The 22,755-nt window shown below is 37.5% G+C and overlaps 1 protein-coding gene across 2 annotated transcripts in view; it reads left to right on the plus strand.

Annotated features, from left to right (window-relative positions):
* Window positions 1-22,755, plus strand: part of C20H1orf141 (chromosome 20 C1orf141 homolog) — a 56,137-nt gene that overhangs the window by 3,224 nt on the left and 30,158 nt on the right. For both annotated transcript variants that reach the window (XM_043878937.1, XM_043878936.1), the window contains exons 2-3: window positions 8,433-8,520; window positions 12,458-12,615. In XM_043878937.1, the coding sequence (XP_043734872.1) occupies window positions 8,446-8,520; window positions 12,458-12,615 (233 nt within the window). In that variant the 5' untranslated portion in view covers window positions 8,433-8,445. The remainder of the gene's footprint in view (window positions 1-8,432; window positions 8,521-12,457; window positions 12,616-22,755) is intronic.

Here is a 22,755-nt window from a genome sequence, read left to right on the forward strand (position 1 = left end):
TGGAGCAGGTTGCCATTTCCTACTCCAAGGGATATTCCTGACCCAGGGGTTGAATCCGTGTCTCTTTTTTCTTCTACATTGGCAAGTGGATTCTTTACCACTGTGCCACCTGGCAAGCCCACCCTTTACATTAGGAGTTGAGAAAGGATAGGCTTTTGACTAGAAGACATTAGGAAAGAACATCCCAATGAAATGAAAAGAAGGAATAGGACTTCTGTAGTGGTTCAGAGGCTAAGACTTTGAGCTCCCAGTGCAAGGGACCTGGGTTCAATCCCTGGTCAGGGAACTATGATCCCACATGTCTAGTTTTCATGTTGCAATGAAGACTGAAGATCCTGTGTGCTGCCACTAAGACCTGGCACACTCAAACAAATAAATATTTTAAAAAAGAAAGAAAAGAAAGCAGGAGTGAAGGACATTCTTGGAAAGCGGCAGGATGTGTCCTGGGAAAACAAATGGTAAAGCATGGCAGAAGAAGCTGGGTTATGGGGGAGGTTAACTGGAAAGGTGGAGTGAGCCAGATCCTGGACTGTTTTCTTAAACTGTACTGTATGTCATCTGCGGAGCTTGCGTGTTACTCTACAGATATTGGGGAGCAAACTGAGGTTTGAGGGCTGGAGCTGGACCTGATCAGTGTCCTGTTTAATTAAGCCAGCTCTGATGGCATTTTGAAGGACCAATATTTGAGGGATGAGGAGGAAAGTTAGGGGCTGGCAAATTAGGGAGATTAGAGTGCAGTAACTGAGAGAAGGGAAAATGAACATCTTAAGGTCTGAAGGAAGACAATGGCATTGAAAGTAAAAGCCAGGATCAGACAGGCCTTGTCCAGTTGGGGTCAATGTAGCCTCACGGTACATGGAATTATGTGGAAGACTATTGGTCCATTTTAACCCCAAGATTCTATGGGTTAGGTTTCTGTGACCACATAAGAACTCTCCATTCCAGAAAGGAGCATTTCCCAGCAACTGTAAGTGTACATAAGATTGCTTCAGGTGTATCTATGCATATTTAAGAAATGAGATCATCTTTTTTATCCCTAGTTAATATATCATTGAAAGGTAGATGATTAGATCTATTTACTTGAACACAAACGAATTTTGTCTTTTGATGAGTCTCCAAATGACAACCCACTCCAGTACTCTTGCCTGGAAAATCTCATGGATGGATTAGCCTGGTAGGCTACAGTCCATGGGGTGGCAAAGAGTTGGACACGGCTGAGTGACCTCACTTTCACTTTCTAGTGTGGCAACATCATAATGCTTATCAAAGTAACATCAAACTGTCTCCCTAAACACTTACTATATATTCAAGACCTACACTAATGCCTTATGAGACAATGAGTTTTAGTTTTTGTTGACTGAACTCAGAAAAAAGAATTGAATAAAAAATTGAGAAGTAAAGCTATGAGAAAATGACATGGTACAGAAGATATGAAATTTCTGAATTAAAATAGAATATACTGAATTGCTGGATTAAATAGAAGACATTGACTTGCTGAATAAATTTTCTTTATTTCCCAAGTTCCAAGCATTTCATTTTGGTATAATTGAAGATATATCCTGTGAAGTAGGCCATCAGATATATGGAGATCATTGGTGATTGCATGGTGACAGGTATGCAGAAAAAAACAAAATGATATGCAGATGTGGAACTTGCATTTTCCAGAATTTACAGGTAATCTCATACATTTTATCCCTAACCAGTAAATGTATCATTACTTATATTTACTTCTTTCACTTTTCAAACACTTTATGTGTCACTTGCATTCACTCAGTTAAACCTCATAGAAGCCCAAGTGAGGTGGGTTCTTCTATTATTCCCTTTTTATGAATGGAACAATACAGAGAGGATAGGCTATTAGCCCATAGTCACACGGCTAGTAAGTTGCAGAGCCAAGGATTCAAACCCAAGCAGCCCAATTTTAGATTTCATGTTCTTAACCAGTATACTATGCTGCCTTTCTAAGTTTGAAGGTGGGAGACAAAGCAGTGTTTTTTAATGTGATGGCTTCATCTAGGAGAACCTCAACAGGACTCTGTGAAAGATTTATGCATGCTCATAAATGTAAATGCAGACTAAAAGTAAGCATCAGTTCAGTTCAGTTCAGTCGCTAGTCATGTCCGACTCTTTGCAACCCCATGGACCACAGTACGTCAGCCCTCCCTGTCCACCAACTCCCGGAGTCTACCCCAACTCATGTCCATCGAGTCGGTGATGCCATCCAACCATCTCATCCTCTGTCGTCCCCTTCTTCTCCTGCCCCCAATCCCTCCCAGCATCAGGGTCTTCTCAAATGAGTCAGCTCTTCGCATCAGGTGGCCAAAGTATTGGAGTTTCAGCTTCAACATCAGTCCTACCAATGAACACCCAGGAATGATCTCCTCTAGGATGGACTGGTTGGATCTCCTTGCAGTCCAAGGGACTCTCAAGAGTCTTCTCCAACACCACAGTTCAAAAGCATCAATTTTTCGGTGCTCAGCTTTCTTCACCATCCAACTCTCACATCCATACATGACTACTGGAAAAACCATAACCTTGACGAGACGGACGAGCAAAGTAACGTCTCTGCTTTTCAATATTCTGTCTAGGTTGGTCATAACTTTCCTGCCAAGGAGTAAGCGTCTTTTAATTTCATGGCTGCAGTCACCATCTGCAGTGATTTTGGAGCCCCCCCCAAAATAAAGCCTGCCACTGTTTCCCCATCTATTTGCCATGAATTGATGGGACCAGATGCAATGATCTTAGTTCTCTGAATGTTGAGCTTTAAGCCAAGTTTTTCACTCTCCTTTCACTTTCATCAAGAGGCTCTTTAATTCTTCTTCACTTTCTGCCTTAAGGATGGTGTCATCTGCTTATCTGAGGTTATTGATATTTCTCCTGGCAATCTTGATTCTAGCTTGTGCTTCTTCCAGCCCAGCGTTTCTCATGATGTACTTTGCATATAAGTTAAATAAGCAGGGTGACAATATACAGCCTTGACGTACTCCTTTCCTGATTTGGAACCAGTCTATTGTTCCATGTCCAGTTCTAACTGTTGCTTCCTGACCTGCATACAGATTTCTCAAAAGGCAGGTCAGGTGGTCTGGTATTCCCATCTCCTTCAGAATTTTCCACAGTTTATTGTGATCCACCCAGTCAAAGGCTTTAGCACAGTCAATAAAGCAGAAATAGATGTTTTTCTGGAACTCTCTTGTTTTTTCAATGATCCAGCGGACGTTGGCAATGATGTCTGGTTCCTCTGCCTTTCATTTACCATTTTCCATTTCCCCTATGGCTGGTGGTTAATTCATTTATTCAGGTTGTTAAGTATTCAGGATGCAAGGATGAGTTAGATCTGCCTCCGGCCTTCAATAAATAGTGTAGAGCGGGGATAAAATATATCAAATGCTTTAAGAGAGTGTGAGTAAAGAACTAGGACAGCAGTATACATAGACTATCATGTGAATGTAGACATTGGACATCTAAATCACAGTTTATCAGGAAAGCCTCCCAGCAGAGGTGTTTCTATTGGATCTTGAGGGATACATTGGACTTAGAAATGTAGAGAACGGATAACAGCATGGTAGGTAGAGGAAACAGCAAAGACAAAGCAACTAGTGAAGGAAAATACAACACATTCAAGGACTGCAAGTTGTTCATCAGGACTGGAATATCAAGGATACATGAGGAGGAGGCAGGTGAGGTTCAAGACTTAGTCAGAGGCCAAACCTTGAGCCTCATAGGATAAAGCAAGGAACTTGACCTTTGTCCTGAAATCTATAGGGAGGGGTTGAAGTGTAATCAGGGAAGCATGTGATTGTATTTTTCTTGAAAAAATAATTCAGGCAAAAGTAAGAATAAAATGGATGGGATGGAACAAATGTACAAAGATATTTTGAAACTGTTGCAATAACCCAGCCAAGTTGTGGAATCTTACACTGAGACAAATAGCAATGTGAATGGATAAGAGGAAAGAAACTGAAAAGATATATAGGGTGTAGAATATATAAGAGAAAGTGATTATTATATATTTAAGGAAAGGGTAGGAAGGAGTTTTCCCAGAGTGTGTTGGTGTTAGTCACTCAGTCGTGTCTGACTTTGCAATCCCATGGACTGTAGCCCACCAGGCTTCTCTGTCTGTGGAATTCTCCAAGCAAGAATACTGGAGTGGGCTGCCATTCCCTTCTTCAGGGGATCTTCCCAACCCAGGGAATGAACCCAAGTTTTCTGCACTGGCAGAAATGCAGACAGATTCTTTACCGTCTGAGGCACAGGGAAGCCCTAATTAATTGTAAATACCTCTATTTTTAAGCTCAAATTATTCCCTAGTTTTGTTCCCATCTCTTAGCCAAAATTCCAGTGATGTAAGCTTTTACTTTATCTATAAACCAAAACAGAAAATTTTCCATTATCCTTTTTTTTAATTTTAACTTCTAGTGAGAGATACCTATCTTCTACTCTGTTGTACTCAAAATAGGAAAACATTTTAGAGTAATGGAAGCCATTAACCTAGCAGAGAATTTGAGAAGCAATCAGGAGAGAAGACAAAATGAATAAGACAGAGCTTCTGATATTTATTTTCCATTTGTCTCTTAGTAAGAAAATCCTGATTTTTACCTGACTGTATCACAGAGATAAAGGGATTGCAAGTCCCAGCCTCCCTTTTAGCTGGGTGCAGCTATTTTACTATGGCTATTCCTGGAGAGTGGTGACCAAATTCTGGTTTGGGGAACAGCTGCATTAGAAGGGCTTTTAAAAATATATCCCTGGTCTTTACCTCTGTAAATCCTAACTTAGTGGGTCTGAGGCGGTAACTGGGAATTTGTACTTCTTGAAACCTTTTGAGTTCATTCTGCAGTGTAACTAGGATTGAAAACCATTACAACGCCTAAGTTTCTGGGCTAGATGCCTAAGATATAATCTATGTGATAATAAAAGTTGGAAGAGGTTTTTGGCTAAGGGAGCAGAAGAATGGATTTACTTTTAGTCCTACATTTGGGCCACCTATGGGAAATCTGGACTGAGTGAGGTGTATAAGTTGGAACTGAGAAGAGAGATTTTGTTTGGAAATAGGTGGTGGTAGATGAAGACCTGAGTTTGGGAGGTCATCCTGAAAGAATATATGGAATAGTGGAAAAATGGCTGAACGTTTAAGAATGCTAGTATTTAGGAAGTAGTGTGAGAAAAAACAGCAAGCTGAAGATATTGGCAAGGAATGTTTAGAGAAGGTAGGATGACAGGACTGTTGTCATAGAAACAGAGAAGGGAGACCTGTAGAAAGCAGTGGTTAACATTAGCCAAAGTTTTAAAAACTCAAACAAGGTAAATAGGAGCAGGAAAGTATCCACCTATTTATAAAATGGTGACCCTGGTAACTTATGAGAGCAGATTTAGAGGAATAGGTTAAGAAGAAGTCACATGATGACCGACTGAGAAGGAAAAGGGATGTAAAAAATTAGAAAACCTCAGTATAAACAATTATCTTAAGAATTTGGCTATCAAGGGAAGATGAGAGAGAGTGTGATGACTAGTGTGGAGAATGGAGGCATTTTTTCCTTTTTGTTTTTTTAATAGAAGAGCCCTGAGCATGCTAAGGAAAAGGAATTGGTTAAGAAAAACAATAAAAGACAAAGGGACGAGGAAGTAAAAAATGGAAATAATTATTTTAGGAGGCTAGAGATAGTAGAGTCTAGAGTATACGGGAGGAATTAGCTTTGGATGGGAGAGGCAACACTTATATTAAAATTAAAATACAAGTGAGATGGCAATGGATGGATGTCAATGAGACTTTGGTATGAGAAGTGGAAGTTAAAGAAGTTCTTACCTGATGGTCTCTATTCTTTTTGGTGAAATATGAGAGACTGTTTGCCTTGCCTAGGAAGATGGGTGTCACAAGAAAAATGTCTGCCAAGAGACAACTTACTTACTTAGACAACTTACTGTGATAGAATACCTAGCACAGTATGTTTCATGTAATGGAGTTAGTGGCTAGAAGCCAAATGAAATGTTTATCATTAAATGAAATTGTATGCTGATAGAAATAGAATAATGAAGTAGAATTTATGCCCATAGAAGTATAGATATGAAACCAAAGTATGAAGCCAGTATGCTGGTTTAAAATAGACATTAAAATTAAAGATTAAATCAAGAAAGGACAGATGGTCAAATTGAGGGACATTTAATTTAGTCTGGATGCTCTTGATTAAAAGGTTAGTTTTTACTTCATGCAAAAGCAGCTGGGATGCATCATCGTATCAGACCTGGTGGGCCTTTGCTCTCAGCATTTACTTTAAGAGACACAGCTAGGTTCTTGGTACCAGGATGATGATGAAGGCAAGCAAGTTAGTCTGTGGTGTTACCTCACCTGCAGTCTCCCCCAGTGCCCTTCATCCACTGGGAACCACTGGCATGTTGCCAAAGAGCTATGAAAACATTTGCAAGCTAAAGAAGAAAAGTTTGCCTCCAAAATATGAATATAAGACTGTGAAACTGAAACTAATAACATTCTGTCAGTTTCATTGTCAAGCTTCGTATTCTTCACCTCAAAGAAACTCATGATGAGCACACTGATTTGCCAGAAATCATATCATAGCTAAATAATTTGCTATAGCAAAATAATTTTAGATCAAAAACATAAAAATTTCCTTCAAATTACAGTTTTATATGTGTGTGTTTATAAAAAAAATAGAATGATGTGGCATAGCTTAAAATGTCTGATGTGATGTTGAAGATGAGGGACTGTAAAAGTAAAAGGCATAAGACATTTTACCCTTTAAAAGCCCTTCTTTCTGTCCCTCCCACAGTAAGCAGCAAGTCTCCAATCCCTCATGTAACTTATGTCTTCCTCAAACTGGGAAATGCATTCCTTTGGTTCTTCTAGTTATTTACCTCTGTGTATTTTATTTAGAAATAGAAATCTTTGTCCCCAATAAAATAAATTTTGGTGAGAATTATAATATCCTTCCCCATATTTGAAGTCATATTATGTTTAAGAGAAACACAGAAGCTAAAATTCCTATAGTTGTTTTTAGGATATATAAGAGGGGTGGTTTCTAAATCTGAGAAGACAGTATACAGTGTCCAGATAATCTCTAATTTCTCCCCTACTCTCCTGTAGGAGACCCAGAGAATCTGAGACATTCACACTGTGCTAACACCTTTACCCTACATCTCTCTTTTCCAAGCTGCAACCCAAGGTTATGTGGTTCATACAAAGGCAGGCTATCTGCATAGCTCACAAAAGTTCTTTGTCACATAGGACTACATCATGGGATGGAGGTGGAGTATTTAGATGTAGCAAAATGTCAGAGGACTTACTGGGATGGTAAGACACCAGCAGAGCATCAGGAATTCACCAGCATAATAGATGGTAAAGGAAATAAAATAGAAGACAGCTAAAAGATACCAAGTACAAAATAACTTGAGCTTTTGGCATAGGGTTCTTAATTCTTGTCTTTTCATGCTTTATTGCCTCTGTGTGATGTTGACTGAATAATATACAATATGGGAGACATTGCATAAAAAGTTTTTGAGCTAAAAAGAATCTTAGTGTAGACATTGATGTTCACTAGAAATATTGATGAATTCAATACTTTCTGTGAAGTTTTACAGACACTTAAATAAATGTTGCTGGAACCCATTCAATTCAGTGAACAACAATATGTTGAACGCATGAATATCTACTCAAATTTTAAAAATAAATAAATAAATAAAGTAGAGGGAGTTTTGGGTTGGTATTCCTGATCCTTATCTCCACTCTGCCCCTAGATATTTGTATTGCATTGTAAGGTACTTTGTGGCTTTTAATTTTCTCATCTGAAAATGGAAATAAATTAGACAAGGTTCTAGTGGCTAATATTCAAGTCCCTAAAACTAATGTGGACCATCTGAGCCCAGATGAGATTTGTAGCAAATTAATTAACTGGAAATATGAACTATTATGGCAACAGACCCTTCCCAGCTTGGCTGCTGCTCCTTCTGTGTGACTGATTGCCTGCTAAGTGCTGTATTAACAGTCTTGGATCATTGACCAATTTAATTTGAATGTAATTAATTCTATAAATGTGAGCTCTCCTTATTTACTTTTATTAAAATTAAATCACAACAAAAAGAAGATATAAATCAAACTGCATGCCCTTGCTTCAGGTATGAGTCACATCTGGTTCTCATACAGTAATCTTGAACTTTCTTCAACTCACCTTTACTCATGCTTTTAAAAATTCCTGGGGTCCACATGCTTCTGGGAATTCTGATCATATGAGCTTCTGTCTAAAACATTTGAGTACTTCTACAATTCTGTGATTTGTCCCATGATCTGGAAAAGAACTGTATTCTTTTCTTTACCTAAAACACTGTTGGAAAGGTTATGTCTCTTAATTTATGCCTAAATAATTAATTATATGTTTAATTTTGCTTTGGAGACTTATTCCTCCCCGCCTCTTCCTTTTAAACAGGAATTTACTGACAATGGCAGAAAGAGTCTTAGAGAAGTTGGATATTCTTGATGAGCAAGCAAAGACCCTCTTGGCCACAAGAGCAAAGGTTTGTAAAATACAAGCTAAAATTCACTAAATTTTATCATTAAAAGGTTATCATTTCAAATGTGAGTGGGCTATAGACCAATTTTTAAAAAGGTAATAATTGAAATAATAATTTCAATAATAATTGAAAGAGTCATCTATGTAATACTATAAAGAATTGATTAAATATACGAGCTAACTTCCAGCCAGCTGTAATGTGTGGTTATGATGCATCTAACCCGTTTTTTTTAAAAAAAAATCCTAAGCAATCAAACAGTAAATGTGACCACTCCTGGGACTTCCCAGGTGGTTTAGTGACTAAGACTCTATGCTCCCAATGCAGGGACCCTGAGTTCAATCCCTGATCAGAGAACTAGATCCCACATGCTACAACTAAGTGTTCACGTGCCACAACTAAAGACCCCACAGGCCACGACTAAGACCCTGTACAGATAAATATTTTTTTAATGTGACTAATATAGTTTTTACTTATATGTTAAATGTAAAAACTTGTTTAGTTGGTTCATTAAAAGGAAGAAAATATTTGATGTAGCTACCAAGTTAGAAATAAAGTTCTTAGAAAGTAAACTGAAAAGTGTTTGTTGTTTAACTGCTAAGTCATGTCCGACTCTTTTGGAACCCTATGGACTGTAGCCTGCCAGGCTCCTCTGTCTATAGGATTTCCCAGGCAAGAATACTGGAGTAGGTGGCCATTTCCTTCTCCAGAGGATCTTCCCTACCCAGGGATTCAAAGTCTCCTGCATTGCAGGTGGATTCTTTACCACTGAGCCACCAGGGAAGACCCAAAAGAGTGAGACTCTTATAAAATTAAATATAAGATATTAATAACGAATACAGTTCTGAAACACCAGATTTTTTACATGTGAGCAATTTAATTTGGTTACAAAAATACTTATAAGATAATATAACAGTGTGGATAAATGAAGTATATATAAAGAGCAGTGGAGTTTGAGAAATCAAGGAGGACACCACAGAAACTCTTAAGTGAATAAACATATTTGCAAACCTGAAAATGAAAGCATTAATGTTTGAAAAATAATTTGGTTTTTTTTAATATTTCATAATTTTCTCCTTTCATTCAGAAAATAAAGTAGAAGAATATGGAAAAATGGAATACATTTGTTCTGTGATAGCTATCAAAATTTTGAAATACCAAACTAAGTGTAACTTAACTAAAGCAAACCTGTTAGACTTTGACACCCCAAAGTTTATTGCTTTTTAATTTTTTATTTTAAATGAATTGTAATTTGCTTTAAAAGTATAATCAGAGATAAATCTATTAAATTTGTCACAAAATTTCTTTATACATAAAATGTTGTTATAATTAGTAATAATAATTCTTACTTTTCCTGGGAGCCTCCTTTGCACAAAGCATTTCCATGTATTTTCTCATTTTGTGTAACTGTGCTTAATTCATGCGACTGACAGAAAATTCTCTGGAAGTTCTTTTAAAAGTATATAAAGTCATTAAAAAAAATATTTTCTTAGTTTTCAAGTTATATTTTTGGAAACAAGTTAAGCAATATATATAGATATGTATAAAGAAAATTGTACATAGGGAAAATGATATAAAGAAATATTAATAGTCTTTGGCCTCTTCCCTCTAATCCTTTCCTCTGAGGCAGACTCCTTTTAGCAGTTGAGGTTTATCCATCTACATCTTTTTTAGTCTTACAAAGATATACAAATATGAATATATGATTATATACATACATTTATCTTACAAATATCTATAGTATAAATATACAGGTACATATTTACATACACATATATTTGTGAAGATAGACTGTCTCTCTTTATTGTCAAAAAAATGAAATACAATATATAAATCAGTTTGGTAATTGCTTCTTTATTTTTTAAAACCTTTTATTTTGAAATAATCTTCAATTCCATGGTTGGAGGAGCCTGGTGGGCTGCAGTCCATGGGGTCGCAAAGAGTCGGACACGACTGAGCGACTTCACTTTCTTTCTTTCTATAGTTCCTTTTGGAGAAGGAAATGGCAACCCACTCCAGTGTTCTTGCCTGGAGAATCCCATGGATGGAGAGGCCTGGTGGGCTGCAGCCTGTGGGGTTGCAAAGAGTCGGACACGACTAAGCAACTAACACACACACACACAGGAAGTTACAGAAATAGTACAAATAGTTCCATGTGCCTTTCCTCAGTTGACCCCAAAAGTGACATCTTACATAGTTGTGGTTCACTAGCCAAAACCAGTATGAGTCACATCCAGCATTGACACTGGTGTATTACTGTTAACCAGGCTGCAGACTTTACCCAATCATCTCCCTTTTTTAACCTTTATTCATTGGTATCTGTAGTTTTATGCAATTTTATCACATTACGGATTGTGGAAACTACCATAATCAAAGCATATTACACCTCCATCCAATAAAAGTACTCCCTCATGTTACTTCTTTGTATTTGAATCCACTTGTTGCTATTGTTTAGTCACTAAGTTGTGTCCAACTCTTTGTGACCTGATGGACTATAGCCTGCCAGGCTCCTCTGTCCATGGAATCTTCCAGGCAAGAGTACTGGAACGGGTTGCGATTTCCTCCTCTAGGGGATCTTCCCAACCTAGAGACTGAACCCACGTCTTTTGCATCTCCTGCATTGCAGGCAGATTCTTTACCACTGAGCCACCAGGAAAGCCTATTCCCCCATCCCAATTCTGTCTCTATCCCCAGCAATGATGAATCTATTCTTCATATCTATAGTTTTGTAATCTTGAGAATGTTATATAAATGAAAAGTATTCAGTGTGTAAAATTTTGAGATTGACTATTTCACTATGCTCTTGAGGTCCATTAAGTTTTTGCATGAAGTAATAATGTTTTTTTAATGGTAAATAATATGTAAAATTTATTGCTGAGTAGTATTCCATTATATGAATGTACAGAGTTTCAATTGCTTACCCACTGAAGGCTATTTCATTGTTTTCAGTATTTTGCTTTGGAAAATAAGGCTGCTAATAAAACAAGCTGAAGTAAAGCTGCTATGAATATTTATGTACAGGATTTTTATGAATGTAAGTTTTATTTCTTTGGGGTGAACGCCCAAGAGTGTGTCTGCCACTGCAGTGTCTGTCTCTCAGAATCAACCAGGTTAGAGCCACAAGGTTTGGTTTGAGTTCCCCCTCCCTGTGCCTCAGTCTGGAAACGGCCTTCAAGAATAAGCTAGGCTATTGTAGGGTTTACCTCATTTGTTTCTCTTTCCTCAGGGATCATGGTCCTGCTCTGCCTGTTTCCTAATGCCTGATTGTAGTTATTTTCATATACTTTGTCTGGTTTTTCAGTTGTTTATAGCAGAAGGGTGATTCCTGTAGCACTTAATCCCTCACTGGCAGAAACCGAAGTGCTCATATCCTATGATTTCCTTTTCAAGTTATTATTTCTTTATTCCTCTGTGCAGTTCTCTGAGAGAACTTTTTAGAGAAGATTTTCAGCTCCTTAACTCACTCTTTAGCTTTACCCTTTTTGCTCTTCAGTCAATCTGTATAAATACTTGAACAGAATTCTCTTTTGATTGCTTTCTTAACTCAATTTCTGGCTCTGGCTCCACTATGTATGTGGCTCCAGGGAGAGAAGTGGGTTGGAGGGACCTGCCTGCTATGGCTTCAATAACTCTATGGATTAATAATTGTCTTTGCTGAATATATAGGTCATTCTTAAATTTGGAACTTTAGAATCTGAACTTCAGAGGGAGCCTTCATGAGCATCTTAGTCCCACACCGTCACTTAATAAATAGGAAAAGAGTCTGTACACAAGGCCTCCAATTTTCAGTCTGCATTATTTTTCCATTGTTGCCTGCCACATAAATTCTGTGCATGAGGGTGTATGTATAAAGTGAGATTAATTTTGTCCTTTATATACAGGATTTTCCTCATATGAAATGTACTCCTTTTTTTCACTGTGTTATATTTTGGATTTGTTGCAGAAAAACTGCCTTCAGAGTCAAGTAAAGAGAAAGATTTCAGTGATATCCCTGACGTTTGATTTCCAGTTGGAACTTGAAAAGGATATTGCTACCTCCATGTCTAAGACAAACTCAAAGATCACAACAGACAGATCATATGGCACTAAAAAACCAAAAAGGTTATTATAACTACTTGAAACTTTCAGTCTGAAGTTTTAAAGCATTATTTTTATTGACTTAGATTGTGCAATCTATATTAAATGTAAGCTTTGTCAACATAGGTATATTTCATAATGGTTATGAGTTATAGTATGCTAGATTCATATTCTCAATACTAGTTTATAAAATATTTATTATAATATTTCACCATTGTAGATGATAATTGTACATAGTAATTATAATTCTAAACATTTAAATAAAGACTTCTTGAGCTTTATTATATCACTCCAAGTTAATATCAGGATTTATTTCAAGCTTCAACCAATATACTGCAAAAAAAAGAGATATTCCTAGAAAACTAAGTAAGGCAGTTTCTCTGTGTACTTACAAGGGGTAGCCTGAATATGTAATAATTGGTCTTTCACTGGCACTATGCATGTATGTAATGAGGTATAATTTTTCTAGGCACTAGAAATGTGGAGGAGATCCAAGACAAAAGAAATAGTAAGATGTAGAATCAATGAGACTTCAAATCAATTGGGCATTTGTGGTAGAGTGAATACTGCTCTTACCTCATTTATTTTTATTCTGTAGTAGCTCAACTTTCTGGTGGCCTTCCCCAGTAGCTCAGTGGTAAAGAATCCACCTGCCATGCAGGAGACACAGGTGTGATCCATCATGGGTCGGGGAGATGCCCTGGTGAAGGAAATGGCAACCCACTCCAGTATTCTTGCCTGGGAAATCCCACTGAAAGAGTAGCCTGGCGGGCTATAGTCCATGGGGTCACAAAATAGTTAGACATGACTTAGCAACTAAACAGCAAAAACAACTCAATGTATTAAGTGCAGTTTCACAGATACAAACCCAAGTCTTGGTGAGCTAAAATGACTTGCCCAGAGTCATACAGCTAACAAGTGGCAGAAGCTAGATTTAAATACTAGTTAGATTTAAATTTCAGAGCCTATGCTCTTATCTCTGCCACATTCTACAGACTGATTTCCAGCTTTTGGTCTTGGTGACTAGATGTATTTTAGTGTTTCGTACTTAGGTAGAGATCACTGGTTGAAAAGCAGATAGGGGTGGGTAAGAGATTAGAATGAGAAATGCTGAGCTTTGGGGCATCCAGGTGATGGTATCTAAAAGACAGCTGAACAAACATGTCTGAATATAAAGTAAAACAAGACCATTTAGACTCAAAATACAGCTTACACAACTTATTTGTGATTTACCAGGGTGTCAGAATATGTTTCCATTGTGCAGAAAAGGAGTTTGTTTCTAACACAAATAAATATTAATGGTTTATATACTTTAGCTTTATCACAACTTCTTTCACTACTACTTTGTTTTTATGTAGATACGACCAATACTTTTACTTCAAAATCATTTATAGATCTATCCATGTTGAAATAGAATATTTTAATAATACATAGAAAAAGTTGCATAAAATAGAAGTTGGGCATGTAGAGAAGGGAAAAATAATACATCTTATTATATATTGTGTATTAATTATAATTATAAATATTTTATATTTGTATATATTTATATTTTTATTATATATATATAAGTCATTATGTGATAGCATAATATATGGCCAATGACCCATTAGATACAGTTAAAGATAATGTGCAATGTGTCTTATGGCAGCATTTTCCAGGACGATATCATTGCTTTCCCTTTCCTGTCTGTAGATTATAGTTTATAAAGGCATCATTGATCCTAATAGCTGAGTAACATTCCTTTGAATTGTTTAAGTCTGGCTAACTTGAAGTTTGAAATCAGTGTCTAAATTATAGAAACAAACTGGCACATAGTTTCAAGATTCAAAGACCAAGTAAACTTTGTTTGATCAGTGCTCAGAGGACCAAAACTAGCACACATGCAAAAAAAAAAAAGTACGGGAAAATCAAAAGAATTTACATCAGAATTAGGGTGTAACCCAGGCCAAAAGAAAGAAAATTTGGTTGAAGAAATTAAGAGGATCTAATATATATAGATAAGCCCAACTGGCAGTATATCTAGGCTCTGAGATTTCCTTCTAAGACTATTTCTAACATTTTCCTCTTTTCAAATAATTTTTCTCATGTAGCGATTTTGTGCTGTCTGTCACTCTTGCTTGAATGATTGGCCCTAAACCAAGTTCAAATTAAAAATTCTTACAGACAACTTCATTTTAATTTTTAATAGTAGTGCTGCTATCACATACTACTGTGATTTAATTTATTAATATTATTCTACAAGTGTTGACTGAGTGACTGCCATGCTCTGGGCATCTGACAGCAACTGTGAAATATACCCCATCAGTGGGGATTCAGATAAATGAACAGGCAAACACCAGTTGCTACATTAGATTAGATTCACATTAGATTCCTAATGTGAGAATCAACAAAAGTTTCTAGGGGAGGTGGCCCCTCAGGTGAGACCCAGAGAGTTAGTTAAGAGGCATCAAAATTTAAAAGAAAGAGATTCCAGGACAAAGGGTCAGCCAGAGGTAAAGGAAAGTGCAGCTCATTTGAGGAACCAGAAGTAGTTTAGTGTTACTAGACTTGAAAGGGATATGAGGCAGAGACTAAAGACAGATTGGTAAGAAATTGGGCTAAAAGGCTAAAGAAAGGCCAGAATATCAAGGGCTTTATGAGCCAGGTGAAGAGCTCTGGACAATCTCCTTCAGTGAGGAACCACTGAAGGGCTTAAACTGGGAAGTGCATACTTGGATTCTAGAAATATCATTAGGTAGTAAGAGAGGTTATTAAAAACTATGAGAGCTCCTCAGAGAACCTAACCTTTTAGAATTCACAGTATCTCCAAAAACTGCCTCTTCCAGGAAACAAGTCATCTTGCAACGAGTCCTTTTTCAGCCATAACAGAATGATTACTTAAATAGCAGAGTATAAGGGGGCAAGTTTTTCCCTCATATCAACAGTGATATACTGATTACCTTGACTATATTGCACAGATTTAATTCCTCCAAATTGGGAGATGCAGCTCCTTGTCTTATACATGTATGTATGCTCAGTTGTGGGCTTCCCTTGTTGCTCAGCTGGTAAAGAATCCGCCTGCAATACGGGAGACCTGCGTTTGATCCCTGGGTTAGGACGATCCCCTGGAGAAGGGAAAGGCTACCCACTCCAGTATTCTGGCCTGGAGAACGCCATGGACTGTATAGTCCATGGAATTGCAAAGAGTCAGACACGACTGAGCAGCTTTCACTATGCGCATTTGTGTCTGACTCTTAGGGACACCATGGACTGTGGCCCACCAGTCTCCTCTGTCCTTGGGATTCTCCAGGCAAGAAGACTGGAGTGCATTGCCATTTCCTCCTCCAGGGAATCTTCCCAACTCAGGGATTGAACCTGTGTCTCTTGCGGCTCTGACATTGGCAGGCAGATTCTTTGCCACTGAACCATCTAGGAAGCCCCCTGGTCTTATAAGTTACATTAATTGTAACAGGATACCAACCTCTACCAGTGCTTACAAACCTCATTCCTACATGAGCCAAGAAGTCAGATCTGATTCACACAGATTTCAGCTCAGCCAGCCTTAACCTTACAACATAATCATGACCACCAGTACCAGAGTAACTCCTTCCAACTGCATGCCTTTTTCATTTTTGATCTCTAGTCTACTGCTATTCAAAGTGTTGTCTTCCATCCTGCAGCATTGGTATCACCTGGCAGCTTGTTTGAAATACAGAATTTTCTGACCTCATCCCAAACCAAAGCTGCAGTTAACAAGATCCCCCAGGTCATTTCTGTGGACACTAACGGTTGAGAAGCACTGCTCTAGTCTTTCAAACATGGAGGAATTGTTAAATACAGATCGTGGGGCCTCACTGGCAGAGTTTTTGATTCTATAGGTCTGGGCTGGGGCCTGATAATTTGAAAGTCTGGTTAAGTCTCCAGGTGACACTGATGCTGTTGGCATAGGAACCACCCTCTCTAGCTGTGCCCCCACTGTAATCATGCTGGTCAACACTGACATTTGTTCTTGATTTGATGGATATCATAGCAACACTGAACCTGGTGTTATGATCACCTAGATGAAACATGCCTAGGGTTGAACTATAGTTGAGTTTTGTTTTCAAACCAGTGGTTTTTAACCCATCTGCATGTTAGCATTACTCAGGGAGCTTTAAAATAATTGGATTCAACTTTAATTAGTTTGGAGTAGGGCCCAGGCATTACTATTTTTAAGATTTCTCAGATGATTCTGAGAAAAGCTAGGATTGAGAATCATTAAAATTCATAGGGCTTCTTTCTCAGTTACTCCCAGAGACATCTTTTCCATGTTACTATTAGCTCAAGATTTCTGCATTTTTCTGGTATAAATGGAAACTGATAAAGGTGATGGCCACAAACACCCAAAATTTGCTGGAAGGACATTCCTGGGATTACTTTACTGATAGGCAGAGAGTTTTATAATCATTTGAAAATCTCTCTCAGTCTTTTGCCTTTCATTTGCCTATAGTCTTTAAGACTTGTCAGCAAATACCAAAGCTACTCTTCTTTGCAACTTTTCATAATTGGACGTTTTACAAAAGTCTTTTTAGAAAATTACCTGGAACATAAGTTTTAAAAGAGAATAAAAGTGATCTCTTCCATACTGGATTCTCAAGTGAAAATGCCAAATTTACCACTTATTAAGTGGTAAGAACTAGGAAACAAGTTAGGGGCAAGTAGACATATTAAGAATGCCTTTTCTTTAGATGAATAGGAGCTTCTCATTAGAAGAATTACTTTCCTAAAAATAAATCCAAAAGAATATTCCTTTTAGAAGTATTTTTATGATAGAAGGATAAACTTGCATACAGGAAAGATAATGAAATATGAACAGAGAATATGGTTACAGCCTATAATGAAATTTAATCAGTCAAATTCTGTCTTCCTTAATTCAATATACATGTCTTATACTCTGTGTGACATTAGCCTGGCATAGAGATTAAGAAGATGGGGATTGTTTGTCACTGATTCACTGCAAAAGAATCTTCTTTCTCACTGCCTAATGCTACCTGAGTCCCAAATAGCTTGACCTTCATAGTTGTTACAGGAATCCACACTCACTGAAATGAGTGAAAAACCACAGGCCATTTAAAGGGACTCATATGAAGGAGGGAGATGAAACTAAACTCGTTAACTGGTGACTCCTAATGAAACACATTCATGGGAGGAAACTTTAGAAAATCTCTCTCAAACAGGGGGAAGGGGATTTAGAAAAAAAGACTTTTTAAATAAAAAACTGAATAGAGAAATTAAAAACAGAATACAGATGAAGACTGCATTGATAATCTAGATGATCAAATAAAGACACAATCTTATAAAAATACCCCCCTCCAAAATGAAAATCAGGTTAAAAAGAGACATGTATGTACAGTTTTAGGATACTCCATATGAAAATATACATTTAATACATAAATCAGGAGACAAGAAACAGATGGTGAGGAAATAAAAGAATTATAAGAAAAAAGTGTCATTTAAGACAGACTTCAAGTTTCAGATCTAAAGCATTATCAAGTGCTAGACTCAACTTTACCATTGAGTAATGGTAAAATTACTCAATTTCAGACAGGGGAGAAAATAGCAGTTAATTACAAAGGAAAAGATAGCAAATAAGATTCATGTCTCATCTGTATCTCTGAGGCTAGAAAACAATAAAACCTTTCCAACTTTTAAATAGACTGGCAATCCAGGAATCTGCTATTTGGGTGAATCATAATTTATACTTGAGAAAACAGACACAAGTTTTTGGACTTGAAAGACTTTAGAATGTAATCTACTTATTTATTCTCCCTGAGGAACCTATTTGGAGAAATATTTTTATCCAAATTTAAATTAAATATGAATAAAATAAAGATCCAAACTGAGTGTCTTTATTACACAAAAATGTATTTGAAATTTTCCCATGGCACCTGAATGAAACTCTGGGTTTCCATCTCAAAATGGCTGCTCTGTAAAAACACAAAGCATTCCAAAGAATTACCGGGCAAGTGTTCCATAAGAGATTTCCAGTTGAGAAGAGGCAGCCTTGGCTTACCCGCCATGCTTCCACCTGAGCTGGACCTTTCTCTGGTTTTCTTTCATGTGCCCGGGCCACTCGCATGGTCCATTCCAGGCCCATGCAACAACCTTCCTTTTCCAGCCCATGCAGCACAAATCAGGGCCTTTTTCTCTGCTCCCTTTAACTCAACTGCAACAGGATATAATTTCACAGGGGATTTTTCTAACTGTAAGACAAAAAGGGGGAGGGGAAGGGCTGAATGTTTTAAAAATCCACATAGCCCCAAACTATTACAACTTACAAAAAACAGATTTATAATTTTATGCTAGTGAAGTCACCTACCAAATTTATAACTCCAATTCCTCATATTTTTTGAGAACACAGTACTAGGAGCACACAAGTTTTATTCCTAGACTCTTATCCCCTCCATTCCTTCTTTCTACTGTTGGAAAAACTCTCCATAGGTGTCTTATATTTCTGTACATTTGTGAGCAAAAGCACTGGCTGCCTTTGTTCCTATCTTTTCTAGGACATTTGTATAGCAGACAGCCTTGGAAGACAAAGAAAGTGCCCTCCTCTGAGCAAGAGCAGGAATATTACTGTCCATTAAAAAGATCTGTGTTCCCTAAACTCAAGGTTCCATTCCTGTAACATAACCCAGCACGTGTGTTGATGTCATCTGGCCTTCTGCTCATTGCCCTGTGGAACTGGGGCTCAGAGAATTAATGCAGAAGATACCACTCCTATTGCTGTGTGTGATAGTCCTTTGTCTCTGACTCAGGAGTCTCATGTCTTCCAAAAGAGATGAAATTGTATCAGGCCAACTTGTTACTTTGTAAGTAGGGTCAAATCTGACTTTTCACAGCTCTTCATATCTGCTTGGAGGGAAGGATCTTGGGGTAGAATGACAGAAACCTTGCTGCTTCTCTTAAACTGAGTGGTAAACAAAATTGTGGCTTATTCCTCGGTGACTAATAGAGTATTCTTATCCAGGTGCCTCTGAGCTTAGAAGGAACCTATTTTATAGCTATTTTATCTATCCTATAAGTCTACCTGCTCCTAGGTAGCAGGATTTATAAATTAGTTATACCTAAACTAAGTCCACAAAATTAACCCATATAATAAAATTTTAAGTAAGAAAGAGAACAACATGATAAGGGATTATGTAAGCTAAAAATGACGTGATTAATTGAGGACAGAGTTTGTGTAAAGTTAATTTTACAAGTACCTAGCACTTAGTTCAGTTTCTTTTTTATAAATTAAGTGTGCATTTACTAAAGGACCAATAGATAAATAAGTAAATAAAGCTGTCATCTCCCAGGAATTCCACCAAACTTTGCTTTCCTCTCATAAGCACTTTGCATCTTTGAGAGTATTTTGCAAAATTAGCATGTTTAAGACCTCCCCAAAGAATGTTAAAATGACCATAATTTGAGAAATTGAAGGGGAAAAAAGGCAACAAAAAGGCACAGTACTAGTAATGGGAAAGGAGGAGCTATAAACATGGATGTAGAAGAAATTAAGATAATTATGAGTACTTTGCTTCCCAGTGGCTCCCAGTGGGTAAAGAATCTGCCTGCCATGCAGGAGATTCAGGAGACACAGGTTTGATTCTTGGGTCCAGAAGATCCCCTGGAGGAGGGCATGGCAACCCACTCCAGTATTCCTGCCTGGAGAATCCCATGGACAGAGGAGCCTGGCGGGCTACAGTCCATGTTGGATGCAAAGAGCTGGACATGACTGAAGCAGCTGAGCATGCCTATAACTACACTTCTTTGAAACATGAGTCTGGTAATGGAAGGTCTGGGAAACTATGAATGGTGAAAACAGAATTAACAACAAGAAGAAAACATAAATAAATCAACAGCTAGAAATATTTGAGAAAGCTGTCAGAAAACTATCTTTTACCAAAGCACCACCTTGAAGTTGTGTCAAGGGTGAGTTTCTTCAAAGAACTGTTTAAGTGGTTTCTGAGCATAGACAAAGATGAAATACTTCCAATTCTTCTCATAAAAATAACTTTGATCCTCAAGTCTGACCATGAGAATATAAAACCATTACAGTATTTCACTTATAGATTTTTTAAAAATCTAAAATAAAATATTAACTTAACCATTTCATTGTCTGTTCTCAACTCAGGACCTATAAAGCAGTTCTATATTTCTCCATTTCATCCTGACCATTTTTGGTTATTAAAAGTTTGTGCAGTTTAGTATTTTGATCCTACATATTAGTCAAGGCTTTCCCTTCCCCCATATGTAAGTCTAGTGACTTGGAGGACCTGAAGTGAAAAGGGTATGGCCAGCAATTTGATTCTTTCTGTCCTGACCTGTAAGTGGGGGTGGGTGTGGTCTTCCTCCAGCACATCTCCTCCTCTTCCCTCTTTTAATCTTTTTTTTTTCCTTCTGTTAGGGGGACACTGTTGTGATAGATCCAGCTCCCACCAATTCTTTAGAGCTGAGTGATGAATTTGCAGGGATTTTGTGAGATCATTGTTAAATACAGTCATTATTTAAATTAAATATGTAAACTAAAAATTCAATGACATATTAAAACAAATACTGAAAGTGCATCATTTCCTCATTATTTTTTTACATTTTATTATTATCTATTTTTTTGAAGTCCCGTAGTTTGCTTTTGTTACACCCAACAGAAGGTTCTATTTGTGCAAGTGATCAGACACTGGGAATTAGAGCTGGGAGGGGGCAGGAAAAGGGGAAAAATAGCCACATCCACTATCACAGATGGGTCTTCCCAGAGCTACTGCGTGGGGGTGAAGGAGAGAGCCTGGAATTCATCACCTTCTCTTTCCTCCCTTCCTCCCTTCCTGACAGGGAGGCCTGTTGTACTACAGTTCATGGGTCACAAAGAATCAGACACAACTTGGCAACTAAACAATATATTCTGCAAATGTATTTGAAAAAATACCTTTGTTAGATAAGGATAAAAAAAATCATCTCCTTAACAAGACAGTCAACACCATTAGGGTGGAATACTTGACACATTCCCATTTAAATTAGAAATAGGATGCCCATTCTTACTAGTATACCTGACTATTGTGGAAGTATTTGTCAATGATATTACATAAGAACACGAGATAAAAATTTAATGTTTTGAAAGGAACAGATGAATTATTTTATGAAGATTAAATGATTGTTTACTGAAAATCCTAAAGAGAATAAACTCACTGGAGGTTATAAGATTTTAAGAAAGTTCAATGGAAATTTACCAAAACAATTTATACATTCAACAAATACTTAGTACACAGGTACTATGTGCCAGTCACTCTCCTGGGTGCTAGGAATACCACAGTGACCTAAACAAAGACCCTGCCCTCAATTTACATTCTAGGATAAGGTGGGAAGATAGAGAACAAACTAAATAAATAAATCAACATATAATTTAAATTTACTAGTGACAAATGCTATGAAGAAAAATACAGTAAATTAAGGGAATTAGGATTGATAGGGATTACTTTAGATGGGAGGGGATGAAAAAGACCTTTCTGGAAAGGTGAAAATTTGAGTAGAGACTTATGAAATATATCACTTATGATTTTAGTGAGTAAGCCTCTCATTATTTAGGGGAAGAATATTACAAGCAGAGGACAAAGCAAGGGCGAAGGTCCTGAAGTAGGAGCTCAAGTTCCTTTTCTTAAACCAAACAGACAGGGGACTTCCCTGGTGGTCCAGCGGCTAAGACTCTGTGCTCTCCATACAGGTAGCCCAGGTTCAATCCCTGGTCAGGGAACTAGATCCCACATGCAGTAACTAAGACCTGGCACAGCCAAACAAGTAAATAAATAAGATAAAAAAAAAAAAAAACCAAACAGACAAAAAACTCACTCTGCTTCCATGTTGAGGGGAGGGGGAAGGGGTGCACAGAGAAGCCTGGAGGGGCATTCAATGGAAGCGCCTCTACTTAGAAATGTAAGAACTGAGGAAAGTTTCTGTCTTGCAATGAGAATTTGGAATTTTGTTTCAGTGTGACAGGAAATGGTAGGAGGGAAATGGCAATTTCATTTACATTTTATGGATGTCACCACGGCTTGTATTGGGACCGTTGGGCACAAGAGAGATAGCAGAGAGAGCAGACAGAAACAGGCTAGAGACGTGGAGAAGTAGTTCAGATGAGACATGAAGGGGCCTGGGAACTAGGACAGAAGTGAT

This window comes from Cervus elaphus, chromosome 20 (genome assembly GCF_910594005.1).
Source record: "Cervus elaphus chromosome 20, mCerEla1.1, whole genome shotgun sequence".
Taxonomy (NCBI): Eukaryota; Metazoa; Chordata; class Mammalia; order Artiodactyla; family Cervidae; genus Cervus; species Cervus elaphus.